Source organism: Bos grunniens, chromosome 29 (genome assembly GCF_055505025.1).
Source record: "Bos grunniens cultivar Pamir isolate PY7600 chromosome 29, Bosgru_T2T1.0, whole genome shotgun sequence".
Taxonomy (NCBI): domain Eukaryota; kingdom Metazoa; phylum Chordata; class Mammalia; order Artiodactyla; family Bovidae; genus Bos; species Bos grunniens.
The window spans coordinates 1,866,960-1,892,639 of NC_141193.1; the positions used below are offsets into that span (position 1 = coordinate 1,866,960).

The following is a 25,680-nucleotide window of genomic DNA, read 5'->3' on the forward strand; positions in this document are numbered from 1 at the left end:
GCCGGATGCTGGACGCCTGATACAACAATGTCACTTGTGGGTTAGATGGAGCCTGTGTGCCCTGCTAGAACGTCAGCTCCATGAGGGTGAGGCTTCCTCAGGCACCAGCGCATCCTCCGTGCCTGGCGCAGAGAACATGTCCGGCGGAAGTTCTGGAACTTCTGCACGTGCTTGGGATTTTCCGTAAAAACAGAAGCACAAAAACAGCAGCTCTTACCCTTGGCAGAGTTTCATCACCAGTCCCCCTCGGCCTGCCCCTCCCGTGCGTCCCCTCTACCCCCTGCCAGCCAACGCCCATGTGTGATACTACCCTGCCCACCAGCACTCCAGGTCCTGAGAGCTGCATGCCTTTCCCTGGGTCAAGGTAAGGAGACCCAGCAGAGGCCGGAGCCAGAGGCTCGGTGAGGTCACTGACCACGCTGTGGACCCTGGGGAAGGCTGCAGGCTGGCCCTTGCCGGGTGACCACATAACACGCCTCGTCTGTCCCTTGGACGAGGCCAGGTCACTCCTGGCCCCGCAGTCCCCAGCCACAGCTGCTCTGCTGACCCCGCCAAGCCTGAGCCTCGTCAGACCCACCCAGCCTGTCACCCTGCTCACCCGGGAGACATCCGTTCTGCCAACACCAGTCGCCCCAACCTGCCCAGGTTCCAACGGCTATGACCCAACCACTCCCCGCAGGAGGAAGGGGTGCCTTCAGCATCCGAAAGCAGCCTGGGGGATCCCGGTCGGCTCCACCCCCACCCGTGCAATAAAAGAGAGCTCTGGGCAGGGTGAGACTTCAAAGCCGCCGAGGCTCTGGTCAAAGGTAGGGCTGAGTAATCACCTCTGAGCTTGGGAAGCCTGGGGGGGCCTCCTTGTTCCTCTCAGAGGAGGCCCTCACAGCCCCCACCCGCAAATAGGTGGGCAGGGCCCAGGCCTCTGCAGCCTGCAGGGCACACGTGGCCAGCAGCCACAGGCGTGGCAGCGGAGGGCCGAGTATGGTGGGCTGGACACGGCCAGACACCTCTCCACCGTCCTCCTGCAACTGTAGGTTCCCCCACTGGCAGGTGGAGAGCCCTGCCCGGGGTCACCCAGCTGGCGGCGGACAGCGGGGATCTGACAGCAGCAACCTGGACCCCGAGACAGAGGGCGGCCTGGGGGCCCACTGGTCGGACCCCCTTGGGCTGAGCCCTATGCTGGGCATTGCCTCAGAGCCTGATCCCAGTCAGCAGCCTGCAGACTTCAGCGTCCCAGCTGTGAGGCAGCCCTGTCTGGACCACCCTCCAGCGCCCCGACGCCTGACGGGAGCCCCAGGCCCGCCCGGGCCCATGAACTGCTTTGGCAGGGCGGCCGCCAGGTGGACCCCCAGACAGAGGCGCGGGGTCCAGGGAGACGTGACCACAGATGTGGGCCTTCTGGGTCCAGGGTTGAAGCCACCACCCTCCCACCCACACGGGGACCCTCACCTGGATCACGGGGGGCCTCAGGGATATGGAGCGGGTACCCCCACCACCACTGATACACAGCACCGGTTTATACATAGATCCACCTCCCCTAAAACAGGTTTCCTGAGGCTGGTCTCTCCACAGCTGGCAGAGCTGAAAGGGGACGCCCACCAGGGACTCTGCCCAAGGGCTGTGGCACGGGAGATTTCAGCCAGGTTCACAACTTCCAGGAAGAGGGAATAAACAGTCTTTATTGTGTTCTAAATCTAAGGGTTCTTTGTACAAAAATAAGCCTTCATACCGCCAGTGTCCCTGAGCAGTTCAAGTCCATGTGTTGGTAAAAAAAAAACATAATTTGCGTCGTCATAAAGCCCTCTCCCCTTCAAACCTCCAAGTGTCGGTTCCGCAGCCCCAGTCCAGTGGAAGGTCTCTGCGGACAGGGTGGCTGGGGTCCGAGGAAGCTGCCGCCGGGAGGAGGAGGTCAGGCGGGACCGCTTGCACACTAGCCTTGGGTCAGGCTGGATGGCGGGGAGCGTCGGCTGGATCCCTGGCTCGGTGGTGGCTTGGCCCGCGGAACGAGGAACACGGAGGCGGGAGCCTTTCCAACCGGCTGGCTCCGCAGGGGTGAGCGCGCTCCCCGCCGCTGAGAGGGAAGAGGGGGCAGGCACGTGCGTTAGTGCGGGATCCGGCCCCGGAGACCCCACGCAGCCCGGCCCTCCCCCACCCCCACAAGCGGAGTCGGCAGTTTCGTTCTCTGGGTGGGTTTTGGAGCCCAGGTCTCCGTGGGAGCCTCGGCTTCGGTGTGTGGCCCGGCCCCGGGCGCCGGGCGGGGCGAGCGCTCGGAGCCGGGGTGAGTCAGGGCTCCGCGCCCCGCCGACTCATTTCTGCCACCGGGCCGGGCGCGCAATTTGCAATGCAAAGTCTCTCCGCCTCCCAGCGCCCTAGTCTGCCCCGAGATCCGCAAACAGTCGGGGCCTCACCCGCCCCAGCCCTCCGTCTCCCCGCTCCCCCTACGGCGGCGGAGCAGCGAGGGGGAAGTTTTGCAATCCCGGACAAACAAACGCTAGTCTTGCACAGGCTTGAAGAAGTCTGGGGAGGAATAAAGAGGGAGCGAAATCCAGGCCGTCGCTCTGGGCCTCGTGGGCTCTCGGGAGCGCGAGCAGCGAGGCCGTTGTCTCCACGCGCCCAGCCGCCCTCCCTCCAGCCCTCCCTCCTTCCCGCTTCTCGGAGCCTACCTTGCGGGGCCGGGCGCTCAGTAGCCCCCTAACCAGCTGGAGAAGTCGAGCAGCTCGCGCTCCGCGGGGCTCAGGGCGCCCTCACAGCCGCTGTCGTCCGACGAGTAGGCGGAACGCGGGGACCCGGGCTCCGAGCTGTGCTCACGACCAGGGGACGACGAGGCGCAGGAGGGCGAGGCGGCGGTGGCGGGGGTCCCCGATGGAGCGCGGGGCAGGGGGTGGCGCACGGCCGGGGCCAGAAGCCCCCCGGCCAGCGCGGCCCGCACAGCATCGTGCTCCGCCAGCAGGCGCTGCAAGGCGCGGATGTACTCCACCGCCGAGCGCAGCGTCTCCACCTTGCTCAACTTCTTGCTGGCACCGCCGTGCGGCACGTGCTGCCGCAGCGCCTGGAACCCCAAGTTCACCAGCTTCACGCGGTTGCGCTCGCGTTCATTGCGCCGCGCCACGGCCGCCGCTCCACTGCCGGGGTCCACCGCGCCCGGCCGCCGCCGGCGGCTGCAGCGGAGCAGCTCTGGGGACTCCGGTCGCCGCCGAGCGGCGCAGCAGCCCGGGACACCAGGCGCCGGGGGCGCGGGCCGGGGTAGTGCGCGGCTGTCCATCGCGTCTGCATCCACTCGCCCCGCGCTTCCCCCAGTCTCTGTGCGCCGCACGAAGGTGGAGGGCAAGGAACCGAGGGCGGAGGAACGCCGGTCAAGTCTCAACGAAGATCGGGCACTGCGCTGCCAAGACTCCCCCGGGTACGCGGCCCCAGGTCGTCCGAGGTCCGGGGACAGCAAGGCGCAGGAGGCCGAGAGAGGGCGGGCAGTGCGCGCCGAGGAGCGTGGGGGGCTCGTGACTCGCGCGTGCTGTCAGACGCTCGCCAGGTCTTCCTTGAGCGGCGCAGGCGGCGCGTTTTTAAATATATAGATAACCCTCCTCCGCGCCGCCGCCTCCTTTCTCACGCCCTCTTTCCCTTGCCTCCCCTTCGCGCCACGCTTCGCCCAACCCCTGGCGCACAGTCTGCAAAGACCGAGCCGTGAGCCTCCGAAGACCGCACCCAGTCCCCCAGGCACAGCCCGCAGGCCCCCAGTGCGTCCTTGTTCCCAGCAGGTGCCCAGTGCGCCCCCAAGATGCAGTCCGCGGGCCCCGCGTGCGCACCGCCCCCCACTCCCCGAAGCTGCTGTTCACAGGTCCTGGGTACGACCCCCGCCGCGTCCGCCTTTGAGGGTAGGGTGTGTCCACCTACACTGCGCAGCCAGCCTGGAGGCGCGTGAGACCCCCGGGGGCAGCACGCGCCGGGCAGCCGGCACCCACGCTCCGCCCCTTGAGGCCGAGGGGCGTGGGGGAGCCTCAGCCAATGGCGGGCCGCCCGTTCGGCCAATCGCGGCGGGCGCGGCCCCACGCCCGCCCCTGGGAGGAAGCGTGTATGCCAGACGCGTGGCTCCCGGAGCGTCTCCAACAAAGCTTGGCGCCCGCGCGGCCCCGCCCGGCCCCTCCCCGCCACCCGGGTGGGCGCGCGCTCCCACGCGCACCTGTTCCTGGCCGGGCGCCCACCTGTTATTCTACGGGGCCTGCGAGAGGGCCACTCCGTCTTCCCGCCAAGGCGGGGCTTAAGAAGTGGCGCGCTGGGGTGGGGTGGAGGCCGGAGGTCTGGCTCCTGGGGTGCGTTCCCCCAGTTCCCTGCCACGTACACAGTCTGCCCCCGGCCTTGCGCGTCTTTGAGGCGAAGGGCCTGGAGATTTGCTCAGACCGCTTTGGACCCCGGGGGGCAGTCCGCCTGCCTTTCCCCTCTGCCCGTCTCCCCCCGCCCCGCTCTCGAAGCTTCCTCTGCTTTCCATATTCCCCTGAAATCGTCCTCCCTTCTTGGACCGGTTCCCTCCGGCCGCTCACCCGTGGATGTCTAGCCGCCTTCATGACCCTTTTCCCTCAGTGCCAGCACCGGCCACCTACCCCCGCGCTGGGATTGGCCGGTGGGGGAAGTTGGGGAGGGGCAGCCGCCTTTCCCCCTGACCGACGGGCGTACCTTTCGGGGTTTGAGGGGGCAGGGACTTTGGACGTGCGCCGTTAATGGGAGAGTTTTGTCCTGCCCCGCGGCCTGGGAAGGCCAGCCAAATGGCTGTGCCCTCGGGAGGCCATACCCAGCAGGTTTTTCCCGAAAAGTGACCAGACCCTTAGGGCCAGGACCTCCGGGAATGGAGGGCGGGGGTAAGGGGCGGGCCCAGCTACCTCGAGCAGACTTACTGTGCTGGCATGGGAAAGGGGTAGGGGGCTGGGGCGCCTCCCGAGGACCCCGCGGGGCACGGTGGCGAGGGTTTCCTGCTTGCCTGGTGGCGCCCTCTGGCTCCTGTCCCCGTGAAGGATTCTGGCAAGTCTGGTCGGCTTGCCTCCTGTAGGAAGTGACCTGGAGTCTAGCACTTGCCAGGAGCCAGGTGGGTGTGGGGCCCTGTTTCTCAGGAAGAAGCTGACTCAGAAAGGACATGGAATGTGTCCACAGTCACACCTCTGGCCAGTGGAGCAATCCAGATAGGAATCAGGTCCCTTCAGAGCGGAAGGCCTGGCTGGCCTCTGCGCCCCCTCTCTGGTAAGAGCCGCCCCCTCCTTCCCTGAGGGTTATTTGGCAAACCCCCAGCCAGATAGGAATCTGCCTGCCCGTGGCAAGGGTGCCAAGGAGAATTCCCAAGTCCTGCAAACAGGGCCCTGCCTGAACTTCCTCGGGGCCTCTGCCTAGCCTCCTGGGCTCTGGCTCTGCCCCCTCCCGCCTGTCCACTGCAGGAGGGTCATTACCCCAGCGAGTTGGGTCACGGCCGGGCCTGGGGATTAAGCCTGGCCCCGCTCTGCGCTGGCCTCACGCTCAGCTCTGAGGCCGCGTCACCAGAGCCCTGTCTGAATCCCTCTGCGCCGTGCTGTGCTCAGCGTGCCCCTCATCCTGGGTGTCCATCTGAGAGCTCCACGCGGAAAGACAGGTACCCTTCTCTCTGTGTCCACAGGGCACCGCCCGTGCCCAGGCCATGCGTGACCATGCTTCGCTAAGGGGACCTCACGTCCAGCACAGAGGATCAAAAGGAGCTGGCCACTGCGGGAGTGGGCGGTGGCCGAGCGACAGGGGAGCAGTCCAGGCCCAGCTCTGCTGTTGACCTTGAGAGGTCCCAGCAGCCCGGTGTCCTGCTGCTCCAGGGGGACATGCCAACCCCTGCTCCAGGGTGACCAAGGCTGAGTGCTTGCCCACTCTGAAATCATGGGCTCCATGGGACTGGGGTGTAGACCCTGAAAATGTGGGGCACCCTGGGGACACGTGAGGCCCAGAGAGGCTCTGGGTCCCCCTTCTCTGGGGCAGAACTGGACTCGGCAGAGGCTGGGTGAGCTCCATGCCTGGGTGAGGGCGAGCAGGACTGACTGCCAGCTGCCTTGGCCTGGGCTCCTCACTCCTCCTGCGGCCCAGGGCTGCTGCCCACCTCCCTATCCACCCCTCCAGGGCCTTCCTCCCTGGCTGCCTAAGTGCATTCTCTGGGTCAGGGCACAGGTGGGAGGCGGGTAGCCAGTCTGGGCCAAGCCAGCAGCTTCTCCAAGCCCACAGGTTGTCCTGAAGCCCTCGTGCAGGAGTCCCACCTGTGTGCCCAGGTCACTTGGGAGTCCAGAACCTTCTGGAATTCAGTAGGGTGGGCAGGAGCCATGGGACATGAAGTACTTCCAGACATCAAGCATCATACCCACCAATGACCAGTTGGGATTCTCCAGAGAAACAGATAACGTGTAACAAGAAGTTTATGACGAGGAACCCGATCGCATGATGGTAGAGTCGGGAAGCCCCACGTCTACCATCTGCAGGAGGCAGACCCAGAAAGCCTGTGTGCTGGGGGATCCCATCCAAGTGTGGAGAGCTGAGAACCTGGGGGCCGGTGGTGTAAGCCCCAGGGAAGGGGCGGGAGATGGCGAGCTGGCCGGTCCCAGCTCCAGCAGCCAGACGGAGGAGGAAAGGTGAATTCCTCCCACCGCATCAGTTGTTCCGTGCAAGCGCTCAGCGAACTCCGTGATGCTGGTCCGCACTGCAGCAGATGCTGATTCTAATCTTCACCCCATCCAGAAACACACCCAGAAATAAAGTCTAATCTGGGCCCCTGTGGGCTGGGCCGGTTGACACTCAAAACTGATCATCACACATCCACCCCTTGTCAATGCGGCACCTGTACCCAGCTCCTGAATCCATGCCTGAGCTCCAGACAAAAACAATAGAAAGGTCATAGTTCTGCCTCATGTGTGCAGCTGTCCTGCCGACAAACGAAAGCACATGCCCTCCTGCCCCAGAAGAGGACGAGGAGGCCTGGGGGTGTGCCTCTCTCCCGACATCCTTAAACACTGGTGTAAATTCCCAGGCCTAAATGCTGTGACTCGAAGTCAGGGCATCGTATGTCACATGACGAGAGGAGAAGACAGGAGACAAACAGAGATGCACAATTGCATCACCAAGCAGGACCCAGTGGGACCTTCCCAGAACGGAGCCTCCCTCCCCGCACACCCCGCCACGTCTCCTCCCTGCTTCCTGTGTGGAAACACTTTAAATGGAATCAGAGAAATGAGAAAACGCAGAAAGGAAACATTTGAGCAAGACAAAAGAATAGTGCGGCCATTCAAGTCAAGGACCTTTAGTTGCTCCTCCAGGGCTGCAGATGGTATTCTGAGCCATGTCCATTGAGCTGTTTTGCAGGTACTGAAAGCCCCATCAGGCAGGAGAAGTTGACTGCATGCTGCCTGCAAGCGGGTAGACCCCAGGCTTGTTTGAATCAAAGGTTGATATCGCCTCCCAATTTCCTCACTGCCGACCAACCAGAAGAACGTCCACAAGCTGATCACTCACCCCGATCACTCATCACTCCCTTCCCTCACCCTATGAGTCTTCAGGGAGTTCAGGCCTCTTAAGCACTAGCTGCCTGGACTCGTTGCTTGGCACCTGCGATAAATCTGCACTTCTTTCCTTCACCACAACCACCTGTCAGTAGATTGGCTCTACTGCACGCAGGAGAGCAAACCCAAGTTTGTTTGGTTCCATGACACTTACAGCAGAAGGGCAGGAGGAGAAGGGGGCAACAGAGGGTGAGATGGTTGGATGGCATCATCGACTCAATGGGCTTGAGTTTGAGCAGGCTCCAGGAGACGGTGAAGGACAGGGAAGCCCGGCGTGCTGCAGTCCATGGGGTCGCAAAGAGTTGGACACGACTTAGTGACTGAACAATAACCGTAGCAGAAGGGGGACATAAATACCACAGCTCCAGTTCTGGTTTCTGTAACGGTCGTGAGGCTGTAGCCAGTAATCGTAAGCACCTTCTCCCACCGCCTGCTCCGTGCTCCCTGTGCCTTCAGCCCCTCAGCTTGCTGTGGTTCTGTGCTTGGTGGTGGACCCAAACCATCGCTCCTAGCGGGTCGGGTCATCAGTGGTCCTGCCTGGGTCGGGCTGCTGTCATCTCACCTTGACCTCAATCCCAGACCCCCGGTGCCTTCGTGCGCTTCCTCACCTCCCGTGAGGAGGGAGCAGCGGCCAAGCCTCCCACTCCGGGATCAGTCCCCCCGGCCGGCACAGTGAGTCCCTTCTCTGCCTGTTGATTCTGAGACACGAGGACCCCGAAGTGGCTGGTGAGCCCTAACTTCCGGTTCAGTGGACTCATTGCTTAACTCCTGGTGGAACTGAGAGCTCTGAGCAGGAGCGTGCACGGTCTCAGGGACAGGATGGAACCGTCACGCCGGTGGGCCACTGGTATCACAGTCAGGGCCACTGCCTCTTCACCCCTTCATCCCAGGAGTCTCCGCTGTGAATCAGCTCGTACCGTGGACACTGACTCAGAGCACATGCAGCCTCTTGGAGAACCCGCCCCAGCCCGCAGGGCATTGCCACCTTGCTGGTGCTATAACTGAGTCTTCAAAAGGCTATTCCACCACCTGGCAAGCCAGCTGCTTCACGATGGTGGGGAACGTGGTGCGTTCCACAGGCAGGGGCCCCTTGTCACCCTTTCTTCCCTAATCAGAAGCAACGCTGTGTGGAATACCACAAGGTGGATAAGGCATTCTGTGATTCACTTCGGCACAAGTACTGAATGCAGAGAAGGCAAAGCCGTATCCAGCATGGGTGTCTGTCCCAGTAGGAAGAAAACACTGTCTCTTCCATGATGAAAGTGAAAGTCACTCAGCCGTGTCTGACTTTTTGCGATCCCATCAACTATACGGTTCCTGGAATTCTCCAGGCCAGAAAACTGGAGTGGGTAGCCTTTCCCTTCTCCAGAGGATCTTCCCAACCCAAGGATCAAACCCAGGTCTCCTGCATTGCAGGCTGATTCTTTATCAGCTGAGCCACAAGAGAAGCCCAAGAATACTGGAGTGGGTACCCTATCCCTTTTCCAGCAGATCTCCCCAACCCAGGAATCAAACTGGGGTCCCTGCATTGCAGGCAGATTCTTTACCAACTGAGCTACCAGGGGAGCCATGATGAAAACAGTCCTGTTGCTGAATATGGGTCCACTCACCTGGGAGTAGAAAAGCCAATCTACTGACACGCGGTTGTGGTGAAGAAAAGTGTAGTGTCTGTTGCAGATGCCAAGCAAGGAGTCCAGGCAGCTGGTGCTCAAAAGGCCTGAACTCCCTGAAGGGTAAGGGAGAGAGGCTGTGGGGTGGGTGATCAGCTCATGGACATTCTTCTGATTGGTTGGTGATGCGCTAATCAGAGCCAACATCGTCCACCCTCTGGTTCCAACCCATCTGGGGTCTCTGTGCTGGTGGGCAGTTTGCAGTTAACTTCCTCCACCTGGTGGGGATTTCAGTGTCTGCAAAGCAGCTCAAAGGACATGGCTCAGAATATCATGTACAGCCCTGAAGGAGGAACTCAAGGTTCTTAACTTTGTTTAATGGCTAAACTAGTATTATTTTGTCTTGTTTGACTGTTTTCCTTTCTTTCCGCATTTTCTGACTTCTGTGATTAAATTTACTCTTTGGAACTCAGAGAAGGTTTGGGAGGCTGAAGTTTCTCTGCAGACAAGACATAGTGGAGGGCTGTCTTCCAGGAAGTCCCCATAGCGTCCGGCTCGGTTACATGCCGGTGTAATTAATCAGGTAGCTGGCTGGCCCCTCTGGGGTTTGGTGTTGGTCTTGGGAGGTTGGACACTCAGCCTTGGTAAGTGGAATCCATGTTGCTGGAACCATGCATGCCCCCATCCCTGCCACCAAGGCCACTTTACTTAACCCACTGCACGATGATAGGGTGGCTGGGAAAGAGGCTGATTGGGATCTACAGGATGGTTCTCCTGTGCACTCTGTTACTAAAATCCTCTGCTGAGTTCACCCTTTGGTGAACACTCATGTGGGATGTGAATATTTTCAGGGTTCTTGCCAATCCACATACCTCTTCCCCAAATTCCCTTGTCACCGATTTTCCAGTCATGTTGCTTCTGAGTCCCTAACCACCCAACCAAACCACTGCCCAGAGCCCATAAGTCCAGTTATCACCACTCATCTGGCCATTTGTCCTTCCAAGCAAAGTGCAGGACCAGGTGCACTGCCCAAAGCTCTGCCCGCCGGGAGGACTGCCCTTCACCATGTCCCTGAGGGATGTCTGCCTCTGGTGGGGGGAGCCTGCATATCACACAGGACCATCTGTAAACAAGACTGAGGTGCTTCTTCTTCTGTTGGTAGATCTAGGAAGCCACCCCCTCCCCCCGAGCCCATAGGTTCAGGCAGGGAGAGAGAAGGCAGTGTAGCAGGGATGGGAGCCATGGGCATTTGAGCCACTTCTTCAGGTCACTAACCTCTGCCTTCAGGGCCTGCTTGGTCAGGCTCAGCTACATGCCACTTCCATTGGATGGTGGAGTGTTGCCCTGCACAGCCAGCTTTCTGGCTTGGTGGGTCAGATAAAGATAACACCCAGTTCATGATGAGCAGGTCACGTGGTAACTTGGTGACCTGTGGTGAAGTGTTCAGTCTCTGCTAAGGCTAGTAGCAGGCCCAGAGATTTTCCTCAAGAGGAGAGCAGTTTTCTAGGGCGGATGGCAAAGTCCTGCTCCCAAATCTTAAGGGCCTGCCCTGCGATTCATCTCTAGGGGCTGCCAAAGACTCAAAGAGCATCTGTCTCTGCCCTGACACTTCCGGGACCGCTGGATCTGCTAGATCACTTGAGTCCAGGAGTGCACAGCCTAGACCTGTAGCAGAGCCCCCACCCCACCCAGTGACTCCAGGAGTGCACAGCCTAGACCTGTAGCAGAGCCCCCACCCCACCCAGCAATCGTCTAGTCGGTCAGTGGGCTGGAGTAACACACCCAGATGAGGACTACATTGTCTCCTTTTTTGGTTGCAGGAGGGACCAGATGAAATACTCTATCCTTCACCTTAGAAAGGATATCTTGCCACTTTACTGGACTCTTTAGAAATCTTAATGAGATGGAAGGCCCCTGAAATTTCATTGGTTTTATTTCCTACCCTCTGATACACAAATGTTGTAAGCCTAGAGTAGTTGCTGCTTCTTGCTCGATAGGCTCAAAAATCAGCAAAATGCCATCCGTGTAGTGCTCAAGTGTGATGTCTTGTGGGAGGGAAAGTAACCAAGGTCTCTGTGAATTCAGCTGTGGCCCAGGGCTAGAGAGTCGCCTCACCCCTGATGTAGGACAGCGAGGGTGTACTGCTGGCCTTCCAGGTAAAAGCAAACTGTTTCTGCTGGGCCTTAGGCACAAGGATGAAGGGAGAGGTGCCTGTCGGATCCGGGGTTGCATGCTGGGCACTAGGGAAGGTGTGAATTTGCTCGAGCAGTGAAAGCACGTCTGATACAGCAGCTACAGTTGAAGTCACCACCTCATCAAGCTTAAGAGCACCCGCTGTCATTTCTCCAAGACCCACTGTCTTCTTCGAAAGCCAAATAGAATGGGCTGCCGTGGGAATCACCGCCCCTCCACCCCTCCAGCCTTCAAGTCCTGGGTGGAGGCACTGACCTCTGCAGTCCAACCAGGGATGCTGGCTGCTGTGCTGTCTTCGTCAGGAGACGCTGTTCTAGGGGTTTCCCCTTGGCCTTTCCCCCCATCACAGCCCTTCCTCTACAGTCAGGGAACCCATGTGAGGACTCTGCCAGCTGCTGAGGATTTCTCTGCCAGCTGTGCCTTCCGGTGAGCCTGATATGGACAGACCTGAGCTGAAGCGGCCCCGACCCCCTGACCTCCAGGGGCCCATCTGACTGGGGGGTCCCCAGGGAGGCTTGGGTCTCCTGGAGTGGGTATGGGTTCAGGGCCAGAGTCTAGGGGCCCCTGGAAACTCTCATTATTCCTCTTCCCCGGCACACAGTCACCTGTGAGCTGCGGCAGGTCCTCCGGGGAAGGCTGGGAGAAAGACCGACAGCATCCAGGGGTGTCCTGGGTCCGTCCTCAAGGGGCCCTGGCCTCCCCTTCCTTCAAGGTCCTGGGTCTGAAAACTGGCTCAAGCCTGGGGCCTCACTGAGTGGCCATGACCCTCTGTCTTGATGATTCAGGTAGATGTTGCTTCACTTGGCCTATGACTTCTTCCTTATCCAGATAAGAACCCGGCAGGCTTCCACACCAGCACAAGGGCCGAGCAGCTAAGACCGTGGGTCAGCGCAGTCCGACTGTCCTGGCCACTGCCTTGCCCCTGATGGTCATGCCCGCCGCCGTGCCCACCTTGCTTTCGGCAGCGAGTGCCCCCACTAGGCCCCTGCCACCCTGGGGCCCAGTGCCCCTGCTCACTTAGGTTTCCCAGTTCAGTGACCACAACTCCTACCACGAGGTCTGGATGGCAGAGGATGCAGCCCTCTGAGGATATGGTCCTTGGGGGTGCTGGGGCTCCCCATGGGTGTGCTCCCCACAGTCGTGCTGAGAGGGTCTTCTGGGCCCTCCCAGGAGGGTGGGCAGGCCTTACTCGACAAACCCACTCTCACATCCCATGTCCCCAAACCTTTGAACAAGGGAGACAGGCCACCTCCGGTTCAGGCCATCGTGACAGGCCATGTTTTGGCCCCTGTCTCAGCCGAGCAGCAAAACAAACAGTGAGAGCCCCACCCGCACCCCCTTCTCCGGAGCGGCAGCAGGAGATCCAGAATCTCCGCTTAGAGGCCCGTGTCCACAAATTCGGTCCCACAGACTTCATCCTCCAGCATCCTACACCTTCAGCATCTGTCTCTCGTGTCCCCTCAGCTTCTGTCTGCATAGATCAGAAAACTCCGCTCCCTCTGGAGCACAGAACACCTCGTCCTGAGTCACACTTTGCCCCTCGCCTCTGGGGACCTGCTGGGACTGGAGTCGAGTTATGGGTCTAGAAGCCAAGAGGTGGTGAGGGTGGGTCCTGAGAAGCAGCAGCATCCTCCATGGCAACTGTCTCCAGGGGACTGTTAGCATCTCCCCAGGCAATGCAGGGTCAGCCCCTCCAGATGGAGCTGGGAAGGTTCCCACTCACTGGGGCTGGAGAGGCTGCTTCCACTGGCAAAGAGGACTCAGGAGAATCTGAGGGCTTGGGACCCCTCCTTCCTCCAGGATCTTCCCACATGTCCTCACCCCACCGCACAGTCTCCTGGTCCTCCTACTTTAACCATAGACACCCTGCAAGGCTGGGAGCTCAGTTCACATGGTGAGTCAGGATGAGATCGGGCATGTGGCTTCAGTAATCTCAATCTTGCAGCAGAAGGAGATAAGGCTTTCCTCGGGCCATACACAGAAGCTCTTTATGATTGTTTGTGAGATTATTTATGACTATGCGGTTATTTTCTGAGATTATCTCTAAGATTATTTATGAGACTCTTGAGCTGGGAATTTGAAATCTCAGACTCACACTTTTCTTGAACCACTTTGTCCAGAGGCACCAGGAGACACCAGCCAAGGTCACGACATTCTCCAGTTTCCCGAAGGTGTTCGAAAGTCTCCCCTAAAGAGCAGTGCAGCTCCTTGCTTCGTGTGAGTGGTTGATGGGGAGGGTGTGGATATTCATACTTTGAGTATCTCTCTTGCCAGATCCCATCATGGACTGCCAGTGTTTTCACTCTGCCTGGAAATAGAGCCATTGGTGTCTTTAAACCCCATCAGGTTAGAAAACTGATCCTAGAAACCTGGAATTCAGAAAATTCACTCTTAACATTCTGTACCCTCTGGAAACACTCTCAGTACCCAGATCTTTGTTATTAATAGGGTTCTCTAGAGAAAGAGAACCATGAGAGATACAGATTTATCTTGGGAAATTGGCTCACTTGATTATGGGGGTTGAGAAGTCCCACCATCTGCAATCTGTAAGAGGGCAACCCAGGAAAGCCAGTGGTGAGATTTAGCCCGAGTCTGAAGGTCTCGGACCTCTGCAGGCAGAAGGTCAGTGTCCAGTTTGAGAAACCAGACAGGAAGCAGAGGAGCCCTCCTTCCTCTACCTGTGTTCTGGTCCAGCCTCACTGGACAGAATGGTGTCCACCCCACAGGGAGGCCGCCTGCTCTCTTGCACCCACAAATCAATGCCAGCCTCACCAGGAAACACCCTCCCAGACGTCCCAGGATCGTGTGGAAGCTGAGCTCCCAGTGATCAGTCACATTGACTCAAACACCCCAGCTGGGAGAACAGACTCAAAGCCTGCTCTGGAGAGAAGAGTATGGTGTTCCCGTGTGGAAGAGGGGTGTAAAGTCCTTCCCACCTCCAGGGCTGTGAAGTCCCCATGGAAACACGTTAGAAGAGCCACAGGCCACCCAAGGCAAATATAATGTGAACCTTCAATGTAACTTTGAAGTACCTAGTAACCACATTAAAAAAAAAAGGAACAAAGAAATGAATTTTAATAATATATGCAAATGAATAACATTTCAACATATAATCAATATGAAAACCATTAAGTGGACAGTTCACAATTTCTTTTCACATCAAGTTTGGAAATCAGATGTGTATTTTGTTATACTTACATTGGGCTGGCCACGTTTCAAATGCTGAACACATGCGTGACTCATGCTACCATATTGAGCCACAACAGGCCCGGACAGGGAGCACCAAGCTGCGTTGTAATACTGCATTTTCTAGTCTATATTTGGTGCTTTGACGTCCTGGGGCTCCAGGGACCCTGGAGAGACTGCCCGTCCCTGGGAGGGGCTGGCTCCTAGAGATAAAAGCCAGACATGCAAACCGTCTCGGGCAGAGCACAGACCCACCACCTCCTCTATAGGGCTCTGACGCTCAGGACCACCAGCCCCTGCCCTCATCATGCCAGATCAGGAACCAGACAGCCAGGGGAGCCCCTGTACCCCAGAGCACCTTGGAATTATTAAAACCAGCCAACATTAAGCCTGTTCATCCAGCCTTTCCAACTCCGTCCATGGAAACCACAGCAGAGGCTCCCCTCCACATTTCCCACTCTCTCCACTCCCTCTGCCTCCTGACCCAGCCCCAGCATCCCGTCCTGCCCCCTCCTCTCAGAAACTGTAACTGTCTTTTCAAGGGTCATCTTCGGCTCTGTTGGCCTTGCTATGCCTGAATAATAACAAAATCTATACTTTAAAACACCCACTGGGGACTTCCCTTGTGGTCTAGGTTCCACATGCCATGTGGCATGGCCAAAAAGAAAAAATCAGGGAAATAAGGTATTCATAAAGGCATAAAAATAAAGAAAATACAGATTTCTCAGTAGTAACAATGCAATAATATAATTTTTTAAATATATAGAGAAAAAATCTATTAACCTAGGATTCTATACTCAGTGAAAGTATTTTGCAAAAACTCAGAGATACAAAGTTTTTTTCAGACATTTAAAAGCTGAAACAATTCATCGCCAGCAGAACTACACTAGACAAATATTAAGGAATGTCTTTCATGAGAATTCTCTGGCAGCACAGTGGCTCTGCTCTCTCAATTCATGGGACATGAGTTCAATCCCTGGTCAGGGAACTAAGATCCTATGTGACAAATGGGGCAGCCAAAAAAAAAAAAAAAAAATCCTTCATGCAGGAGGAAAATTATATGAGATGGAATTATAGACGTACACAAAAGAACGCAGAGCATCAGAAATGGTAACTATATCAGTGTGTGTGAGCTAAGTTGCTTCAGTCAGGTCTGACTCTTTGTGATCCCGTGGACTGTAGCCCACCAGGCTCCTCTGTCCACGGGATTCTCCTGGCAAGAATACCCAGAGCGGTTGTCATGCCCTCCTCCAAGGGATCTTCCTGACCCAGGGATCAAGCCTGAGTCTCTTTCACCTCCTGCACTGGCAGGCAGGTGTTTACCACTAGCACCACCTGAGAAGCCCAACTATATGAGTAAATACATGTAAATTGTTATTACCTGAATATATCTAAAAACAAATAAGCTAAGTCATGGAGCTTCTTGGTGGTCCAGTGGTTAATAATCCACCTTCCAGTGCAGGGGTGGAGGTTCAGTCTCCGGTTGGGGAACTAAAATCCCACATGCCATGGAGCAACTAAGCCTGCACGCCACCCCTAGAGAGCCACGAGCCACAACTGGGGAAAGCCTGCGTGCCCTGGTGAAGACCCAGCACAGCCAAAATAAAAATAAATTTAAAAGATAAGTCAACGTGTAAACAAAAATGATGGTAACATGGTGTGGGCTGTGAGATATGCAGAAGTAGATTGCATGACAGCAATAGTACAAAGGGCGGAGGGGGCATGGAAGAGCTTCTTGTAAAGCTCTCACACTATGTGTAATGTCGTATGATATCACTTGAAGGCAGATTATGAATTTAAGATATAAACTACAAATCCTAAAGCAAATACTAAAATAAGACCATGAAGGTTATAGTTAATGAGCCAACAATATTAGTTAATAAGCCAGTCTAAGATTAGATGCCAGGAACTAATAGCATAATTAAAATTACAACATTCAATTCATTTTTTTAAAGCTAGAAAAAGGAGCAAAGAGCAGGTAAGTAAAAAGGAAACAAACAGTTGGATGACAGACCTAACCAAATCAACAATAACCTTCAGTGTAAATGGTCTAAATATCCCAGTTAAAAGGCAGATGTTGTCATAACGGACAATAAAGAAACATCTAAGTCTATGCTGCTTTTTAGAAATACACATCCAATATAAAGACACAAACGTGTTAAAAGTAAGACAGTGCTCTGAGAGATAGTGGCTCAAGAGGCCCTGATTATCTTGCGAGACACACCCAGGGCTGAGTCTAAGATGCGGTGAGTGAGGCACTGCCTCAGTCAGTAACGTAAGGGAGCAAAAGACTCGTCAATCAAGATAACAACACCTTAGTGCAGTACTTTTTAAAAAATACAAATTCAAGTTAAAAATTCATGAAAGTTAAAATATAAATTTTAAATAAAAATAGGATTAGTAACAGTTCAATGCTCTGCCGAGATAAGCCCTATTGGGGCCTGAGGAAAAGGAAAAAATTAGCCCCATGGGAATCCTTGATTCAGAGGCACCCAGCTGAATCACGCCCAGTTTCCTTGCCCGAAAAAAGCTGTGAGATAAAAAATTTATTATTTTAAGCCACTAAGCTTTGGGGTATTTGTTAAGCCACAATGAATAATTGGTACAGATTTCAAAAGATATTCTGTGCTGAACTAATCAAAAGAAACCTGGAGTCACATCCATTAAGAAAAAAGAAAAGTCTCCCCCCAAATTAACAGTACATCTCAAGGAGATAGAAAAGAAAAAACTAAGCTCTAATTTAACAAAAGGAAGAAAATAGTAAAGATTAGAGCAGAGATAAATGAAGTAAAGAATAGGAAAATGATAGAAAAGATTAATGAAACTAAGGATTGGTTCTTGAAAGCATAAAGAAAAATTGACAGACCTCTAGCCAAGGAAAAAAAAAATAAAGACAGGATCCAAATGAACAAAATTACAAAAGGGAGAGCAGACGTTACAGCTGGGACCACGGAAACCCAAAGATCGACAGGAGACCACTCTGAGCAACGTCACTGTTTCTAGAGGAAATGAACAAATTCCTAGAAAGATGCAACCCACTGACACTGAATCTGAAGAAACAGAAAATCTTAAGAGTCACGTGAGTGAGGAGATTAAAAACATTCATCAAAAACCTCCCAACAGAGGACCAGAGGGTTTCACTGGTGAAAGTTGCTAAACATTTAAAGAAAAATTAGTGCCAATTCTTCTCAAAATCTTTCAAAAACTGAAGAGGAAGGAATAATCCCAAACTCATTTTACGAGATCACATTACCCTGATACCAAAGCCAGATAAGGAAACTACAAGGAAAGAAAGCTTCAGGTCAATATTGCTGAGGAATGTACAGGCAAAAATTGTCAACAAAATACTAGCAAACAAAACGCAACACACATTACGCGGATCGTACACTCTGATCAAATGGAATTCATCCCTGGGGTGAAAGGGCGCCTCAGCACACACAAGTCAATCAATGTGATGCATCACATTAACAGAATGAAGGATGGAAATCATATTCTTGTCTCAATAAATGCAGAAAAGGCACTTGACAAAATTCAACATTTTTCCATGATAAAAAAAAAAAAACTCCTAACAAAGTGGGTATAGAAGGAACACATCTCAACATAGTCAAGTCCGCATATGACAATCCCATGGCTAACATCATACTCAGTGATGAAAAGATGAAAGCCTTTCCCCGAACATCAGGGTTAGAGGGTGCTCACTGCCACAGCCCTGTTCAACGAAGTACTGAAAGTCCTAGCCAGAGCAGTCAAGCAGGAAAAAAATCAAGACATCCAATCATGAAAGAAGTAAAACTGCTACTTTTTGAAAATGACCTGAATTTATAGATAGAAAACCCTATCCACAAATCAAAAACAAAACAAAAAATGGTTATTACTCATCAACAAATTCAGCAAAGTTGCCAGATACAAAATCGACATACAGAAATGAGTTGTGTTTCTGCACACAAATAACAAACTCATCACAAACTGCCAAAATTAATTCAAAAAGAAATAACCAAAGTAGCTTCATATCTATTTAGTAAACTAAATTTGTAGTTAAGGGAAAAAACTTACTGTTCAAAAAACCTCCACGCTTTGATAGAATAGCTGGTGACTTGTTTGAAATATTTAAGGAAGAAATACAACCAGTTCTACCTAAACTCACTGAGAACAATGAAAAAGGATGAAATACTTGCCAATTCATCCTGTGAAGCCAGCATTGTACTGACACCAAAGAGAGATGAAGACAAGAAAAGCAACTACAGATATTCCTCATGAACATAAGAGGCGAAAAAATCTAAAGAGAAGCTTCGCAACTCAAATCCAACAATACAAGTGGGGATTAATTCTAGAAATGCAAGTTTGTTCAACATAATCAACCCAATTAAGTGACAACATTAAATTTAAAAGTAAAAGCCATGTCATTATTTCAATAGATTCACAAAAAGCATCTGACAAAATCCAATAGCCATTCATAACTTTATAAGTGCCAGCAGCTAGGAATCAAAGGACACTTCCTCAGCCTAATAAAGGCCTCAAGTTTAATGGTAGGAAACTGGTCGATTTCTCCCTAAGGTCAAGAATAAGACAAGGATGTCTCTTGTCAAGACTGCTGTCTCACATTGTTCTGAAAGTTTTAGCTGGTGCCATGTGGCAAGAGAAAGAAAGCAACTGAAAGTAAGAGCGAAATGTTTTAATTCATAGAAACCATAATCATCTGAAAAAATCTGACCAAATCTACAAAAATAAAATAAAGTGACAGATTTCATTTTCTTCGGTTCCAAGATCCCTGCAGATGGTGACTGCAGCCACGAAATTAAAAGAAGCTTGCTCCTTGGAAGAAGAGCCATGACAAACCTACTTTAGTTCAGTTCAGTTGCTCAGTCGTGTCCGACTCTTTGTGACCCCATGGACTGCAGCACTCCAGGCCTCCCTCTCCATCACCAACTCCTGGAGCTTGCTCAAACTCATGTCCATCACGTCGGTGACGCCAGCCAACCATCTCCTCCTCTGTGGTCCCATTCTCCTCCTGCCTTAAATCTTTCCCAGCATCAGGGTTTTTCAAAAGAGTCAGTTCTTTGCATCCAGTGGCCAAAGTACTGGAGTTTCAGCTTCAGCATCAGTCCTTCCAATGAATATTCAGGACTGATTTCCTTTAGGATGGACTGGTTGGATCTCCTTGCAGTCCAAAGGACTCTCAAGAGTCTTCTCCAACACCACAATTCAAAAGCATCAATTTCTTCGGCGCTCAGCTTTCTTCACAGTCCAACTCTCACATCCATACATGACCACTGGAAAAACCATAGCCTTGACTAGACGGACCTTTGTTGGCAAAGTAATGTCTCTGTTTTTTAGTGTGTTGCCTAGGTTGATTATAGCTTTTCTTCCAAGGAGCAAGTGTCTTTTAATTTCATGGCTAGAGTCACCATCTGCAGTGATTTGGGAGCCCCCAAAAATAAAGTCAGCCACTGTTTCCACTGTTTCCCCATCCATTTGCCGTGAAATGATGGGACCAGATGTCATGATCTTCGTTTTCTGAATGTTGAGTTTTAAGCCAGCTTTTTCACTCTCCTCTTTCACTTTCCTCAAGAAGCTCTTTAGTTCTTCTTTGCTTTCTGCCATAAGGGGGTGTCATCTGCATATCTGAGGTTATTGATATTTCTCCCGGGAATCTTGACCCCAGCTTGTGCTTCATCCAGCCCAGAATTTCACATGATGTACTCTGCATATGAGTTAACTAAGCAGGGTGACAATATACAGCCTTGACATACTCCTTTTCCTATTTGGAACCAGTCTGTTGTTCCATGTCTGGTTCTAACTGTTGCTTCCTGACCTGCATACAGGTTTCTCAAGAGGCAGATCAGGTGGTCTGGTATTCCCACCTCTTGAAGAATTTTCTACAGTTGTTGTGATCCACACAGTCAAAGGCTTTGGCATAGTCAATAAAGCAGAAGTAGATGTCTTTCTGGAACTCTCTTGCTTTTTGAATGATCCAACGAATGTTGGCAATTTGATCTCTGGTTCCTCTGCCTTTTCTAAAGCCAGCTTGAACACCTGAAAGTTCACAGTTCATGTACTGTTGAAGCCTGGCTTGGAGAATTTTGAGCATTACTTTGCTAACCTGTGAGATGAGTGCAACTGTGCGGTCGTTTGAGCATTCTTTGGCATTGCCTTTCTTTGGGATTGGAATGAAAACTGACCTTTTCCAGTCCTGTGACCACTGCTGAGTTTTCCAAATTTGCTGGCATATTAAGTGCAGCACTTTCACAGTATCATCTTTTAAGATTTGAAATAGTTCAACTGGAAATCCATCACTTCCATTAGCTTTGTTCGTAGTGATGCTTCCTAAGGCCCACTTGACTTCACATTCCAGGATGTCTGGCTCTAGGTCACTGATCACACCATCATGATTATCTGGGTCGTGAAGATCTTTTTTGCACAGTTCTGTGTATTCTTGCCACCTCTTCTTAATACCTTCTGCTTCTGTTAGGTCCATACCATTTCTGTCTTTTATTGTGCCCATCTTTGCATGAAATGTTCCCTTGGTATCTCTAATTTTCTTGAGGACATCTCTAGTCTTTCCCATTCTGTTGTTTTCCTCTATTTCTTTGCATTGATTGCTGAGGAAGGCTTTCTTATCTCTTCTTGCTATTCTTTGGAGCTCTGCATTCAGATGCTTATATCTTTCCTTTTCTCCTTTGCTTTTCACTTCTCTTCTTTTCACAGCTATTTGTAAGGCCTCCCCAGACAGCCATTTGCTTTTTTGCATTTCTTTTCCACGGGGATGGCATTGATCCCTGTCTCCTGTACAATGTCATGAACCTCCATCCATAGTTCATCAGGCACTCTATGTATCAGATCTAATCCCTTGAATCTATTTGTCACTTCCACTGTATAATCATAACGATTATGTTCATGGATTAGGAGATCCAATAGATATTATTTTTCCCCACATTGATCTAATCTTTTTTTCATTAATTTTTCTTTTTTAATCTTCTTTTTCTGTTTGTTTTGCTTTGTTTTCATTTTTTTCTTCTTTCTTTTTCTACAAACCCTCATGTCAAGGGCTGACTTTCAATAGATTGCATCGAGGGAGCTGCTCTGCATCTGCACGAAGCCGGGACCAAGAAGCAGGTCCTCTATTAATGATTTAGAACCAGGTTCCCCACAAAGGAGCGGGGCATTATGGGGCAGGGGGCGGCCGCCTTTCTGGCCACGCCCCATGTCCCAGGAGGAAGGGCTCGCTGCACCGACCCCCAGTCCCGACGCACAGCGGGCGCGGGCACACCACGCTGCTGGGATGACGCGGGCAGTGGCCCGCTGGCGGGGGCCGCTGGGGATTGGCTGTCCGAGGCCAACCGAGGCTTATGCGGCCCGGCCATATCGTTCCGCCTGGGTGCACGTTGATCTATAGATCTGATACAGTCTCGATCAAAGTCCCAGCAGATTTTTTTTTTTAAGTTGACAAACTTTTAAAATCCTTGTGTTCTTTATAATTCAAATTAATTCATCTTCATGCCTTATTGGTATTTTATCTGTGAATGTTTGGAATTTATCAGGTTAGGATGAAACACATTATAATTTTTACCATTAAAATTAATGGATTTCTTTTCCTATTTAATGGCTTTTCCCTTCCCCAAAGGACTGTCATGAACAGATTAATATATTTAAGCATGGAGTAAATGTACACAGGAGTCTTTCTGCAAGCTTTCTATTCTCCAGCTTCATCTGGGTGACAATCCCATGCCGTCTGGGGTTTTCCTATTAGGCTCCATCAGGTTGCCTTCGTATCAGACACGGCAAGTCCCTCTTTCTTGTCCTTTTTATTCAAAGCTGATCTACCTACTCATGGACCTTTAGACTTCAGTATCAACGTTCAAAAAACAAAACTCATGGCATCTGATCCCATCACTTCTTGGCAAATAGATGGGGAAAAGTGAGAACAGGGCCAGACTTTGTTTTCTTGGACTCCAAAATCACTGCAGATGGTAACTGCAGCCACAAAATTCAAAGACCCTTGCTCCTTGGAAGAAAAGTTATGACCAACCTAGACAGCATATTAAAAAGCAGAGACATGACTTTGCAGGCAGATGTCCATACAGTCAAAGCTATGGTTCTTCCAGCAGCCATGTATGGATGTGAGAGCTGGACCATAAAGAAGGCTGAGTGCTAAAGAACTGATATTTTCAAATTATGGAGCTGGAGAAGACTCTTGAGAGTCCCTCAGACTGCAAGGAGATCAAACCAGTCAGTCCTAAAGGAAATCAGTCCTGAATATTCATTGGAAGGACTAACGCTGAAACTGACGCTCCAATACTCTGGCCACCTGATGGGAAGAGTCGGCTCATTGGAAAAGACACTGATTCTGGGAAAGACTGAGGGCAAGAGGAGAAGAGGGGTGAGAGAGAATGAGATGGTTGGATGGCGTCACTGACTTAGTGGACGTGAGTCTGAGCAAACTCCAGCAAACAGTGAAGGACGGTTGGCACGCTGCAGTTCATGGAGCCGCAAAGAGTCAGACACGACCTAAACATGGAGCCGCAAAGAGTCAGACACGACTTAAACATGGAGCCGCAAAGAGTCAGACACGCCTTAGACATGGAGCCGCAAAGAGTCAGACACGACCTAGACATGGAGCCACAAAGAGTCAGACACGCCTTAGACATGGAGCCGCAGAGAGTCAGACACGACCTAGACATGGAGCCACAAAGAGTCAGACACGCCTTAAACATGGAGCCGCAAAGAGTCAGACACGCCTTAAACATGGAGCCGCAAAGAGTCAGACACGCCTTAAACATGGAGCCGCAAAGAGTCAGACACGACCTAGACATGGAGCCGCAAAGAGTCAGACACGACCTAGCAACTGAACGGTAATCCACATTAGAGTAAGTGCACCGAGTGTTTCAAACTTCCAGCTGAGATGTGAATCAGGGTGGCACTGGATAAGTCTGGGTTAATTTCAGGAGGTTTGACATCTTTGTCATATTAAGGCATTCCTACAAGAAATGTCTGTCTATTCACTTCAACAACCTCCACCAGGGTCTCTGTTTGAGTCCAGAATTTAGCACAGGGAAGCCTGGCACATTCCTGACCCATGAATTTCTAGTTGCTCTTGGTTTTGGTACAGTTCGAGGCGATGTCTTGTATGCTGTTTTGTATTCCCGTTGCTGATTTTTACAGGCATGGAGAGCAGATCCGTGGTCTCTCCCACTTTCACACCCCTTGCAGCAGCTTCTGGAATTTATTTATCTTATTGTTTGAGAACCTTGTTGCCAGAGTGGGTGTTACTGTGGCAAACATTCTAAATACTCTGAAGTTTGGTGTCTCTGAAAGTGGTTTTATTCGACTTTCTCATTTAAATGATAATGATATCCTGGAAAGTCCTCTGTGAAAAGTTACTGGTCCTCTGCACTTTCCAAATGTGACTTCTCCTTGTATCCAGCGCTGCTCTTGAGAAGAACGATATGAAGCTCATCCGTTCAGGCCATCTTCAGGTTACTCTGGAGCGTTCCAGAACTTTCATCTTTGTGTCGCTACGATAGGAAGAATCTAGCTTCTTCCTTTTCATCCTGTTTGGCCCCTGAGAGCTTCTTCTTGTGCTTCTTTCCTTCTGAGGTACTTAATTTGGTTACGTTTTCAAATATTTCCTCCCCCTGTTTCTCTTTCGCTCTGTGACTCCTCTTGTCCAATTAGCTTGTGTTCGTTTTCCTCCCCACACTCTCAGGGTCCCCTCTGATAGTCCGTTTCACAGCATCGCAGTGCTGATTTATGTAGGTGCAAATCACCAATCAGTGCTAAAGCAGTGGGTAAAAGTGGGGAGAGTAGCAGGATATTTACACAATTTCGAGGTTCCTCCCTGCAAAATAAAAATTACAAAGGGCAAAATATTAACTTTACCCTGTAAAGTAACTGTAAACCTGCGACTTACATTTAATCACGTGTTAAAAGTTAGTATCTCCAGGTGGTCCTCTCTTGACCATGCGGATAACTGGGACCACATTTACCTGCTGTCAGCGCCCAGAGAACAGGGAACAGCGCGTGTGACTTTGTGTTCAAACACGGACAGTGGGGAGTGAGGGACCTGTGAGAGAGGTGAAACTAACCCGGGGTCAGGGGGTGATTCTCCAACTGAGCCCGAGGTTTCACAGAGGTGGGGAGGTGGAAATCTAAGTTACAGGAGGCTGAGGGAAGGAGGATTTGCAGACAGATCCATGGAGAGAGGGAAACAGAGACACACTGCGTGTGTGTCTCACACACACACACGCACACATACGCACACACGCACACACACTGCAGCTCACCACCACCCTCAGTGCTCCCGGAAGTTTATCATACTTGCTGATCTTTCCTCAGATCCCTTCCTCCCTCTAGCTTCTAGGGTTTCTCCATGGTTGATCCTGAGTGTCCCCATCTAGCGGCCAATTCTGGTGTTGGAATGGATTAGTCCCTCTCCCTCTTTCTGCAGGGGAGAGTGGATGCCACAGACAGGACTGGTGAGTCCAGCTGATGGCTACTGAGGTCAGGTGACTGAGGCCATAGGCTGACGGCCATGAAGGAGAGCAGATGACTGAGGCCACAGGCTGACGGCCGTGAAGGAGAGCAGATGACTGAGGCCACAGGCTGACGGCCGTGAAGGAGAGCAGATGACTGAGGCCACAGGCTGACGGCCGTGAAGGAGAGCAGTGCAGCTGTGCAGAATATTCTGGACCTACTGCCAAGAAGCCAGACACAAAAGGACACCATCCTTCATCGAGGATGGAGTCCTATATGTCTCTGCTCACATGAGGCCCCTGGAGGGGTCAGATTCCTAGAGACAGATGTTGGGGTGGTGGGGACCAGACTGGGGAGGGAGAGGGAATGAGTGCTTCATGGGGACAGAGTGTGGGTTTAGGGAGATGAGAGCGTTCTGGAGGAGGCTAGTGTGATGGTCCTGCCACAGTGCACTCAACGCCACGGAGCCGTGCACCTAGGGTTGTGATGGGAGATTTTGTGTTTCACACCACATCCTTCTAATATTTCTTTATTTGACTGTATCTCAGTTGCAGCACCCAGGATCTTTAGTTGTGGCATGTGGGACCTACTTCCCTGACCAGGGATCAAACCTGGGCCCCGTGCATTGGGCGCTCGGAGACTTAGCCACTCGACAACCAGGGAAGTCCCACGACTCCACTTTC

The 25,680-nt window shown here is 52.4% G+C and overlaps 1 protein-coding gene across 1 annotated transcript; it reads right to left on the reverse strand.

The window, feature by feature from the left end:
* Nucleotides 1-1,658: 1,658 nt before the first annotated feature.
* Nucleotides 1,659-3,532, reverse strand: ASCL2 (achaete-scute family bHLH transcription factor 2). The gene is made up of 2 exons (XM_086383849.1): nt 2,661-3,532; nt 1,659-2,068 (listed from the first exon to the last, which is right to left on the reverse strand). The coding sequence occupies exon 1, from the start codon at nt 3,257-3,259 to the stop codon at nt 2,678-2,680; it is 582 nt and encodes a 193-aa protein (XP_086239975.1). The 5' UTR covers nt 3,260-3,532; the 3' UTR covers nt 1,659-2,068; nt 2,661-2,677.
* Nucleotides 3,533-25,680: the final 22,148 nt, after the last annotated feature.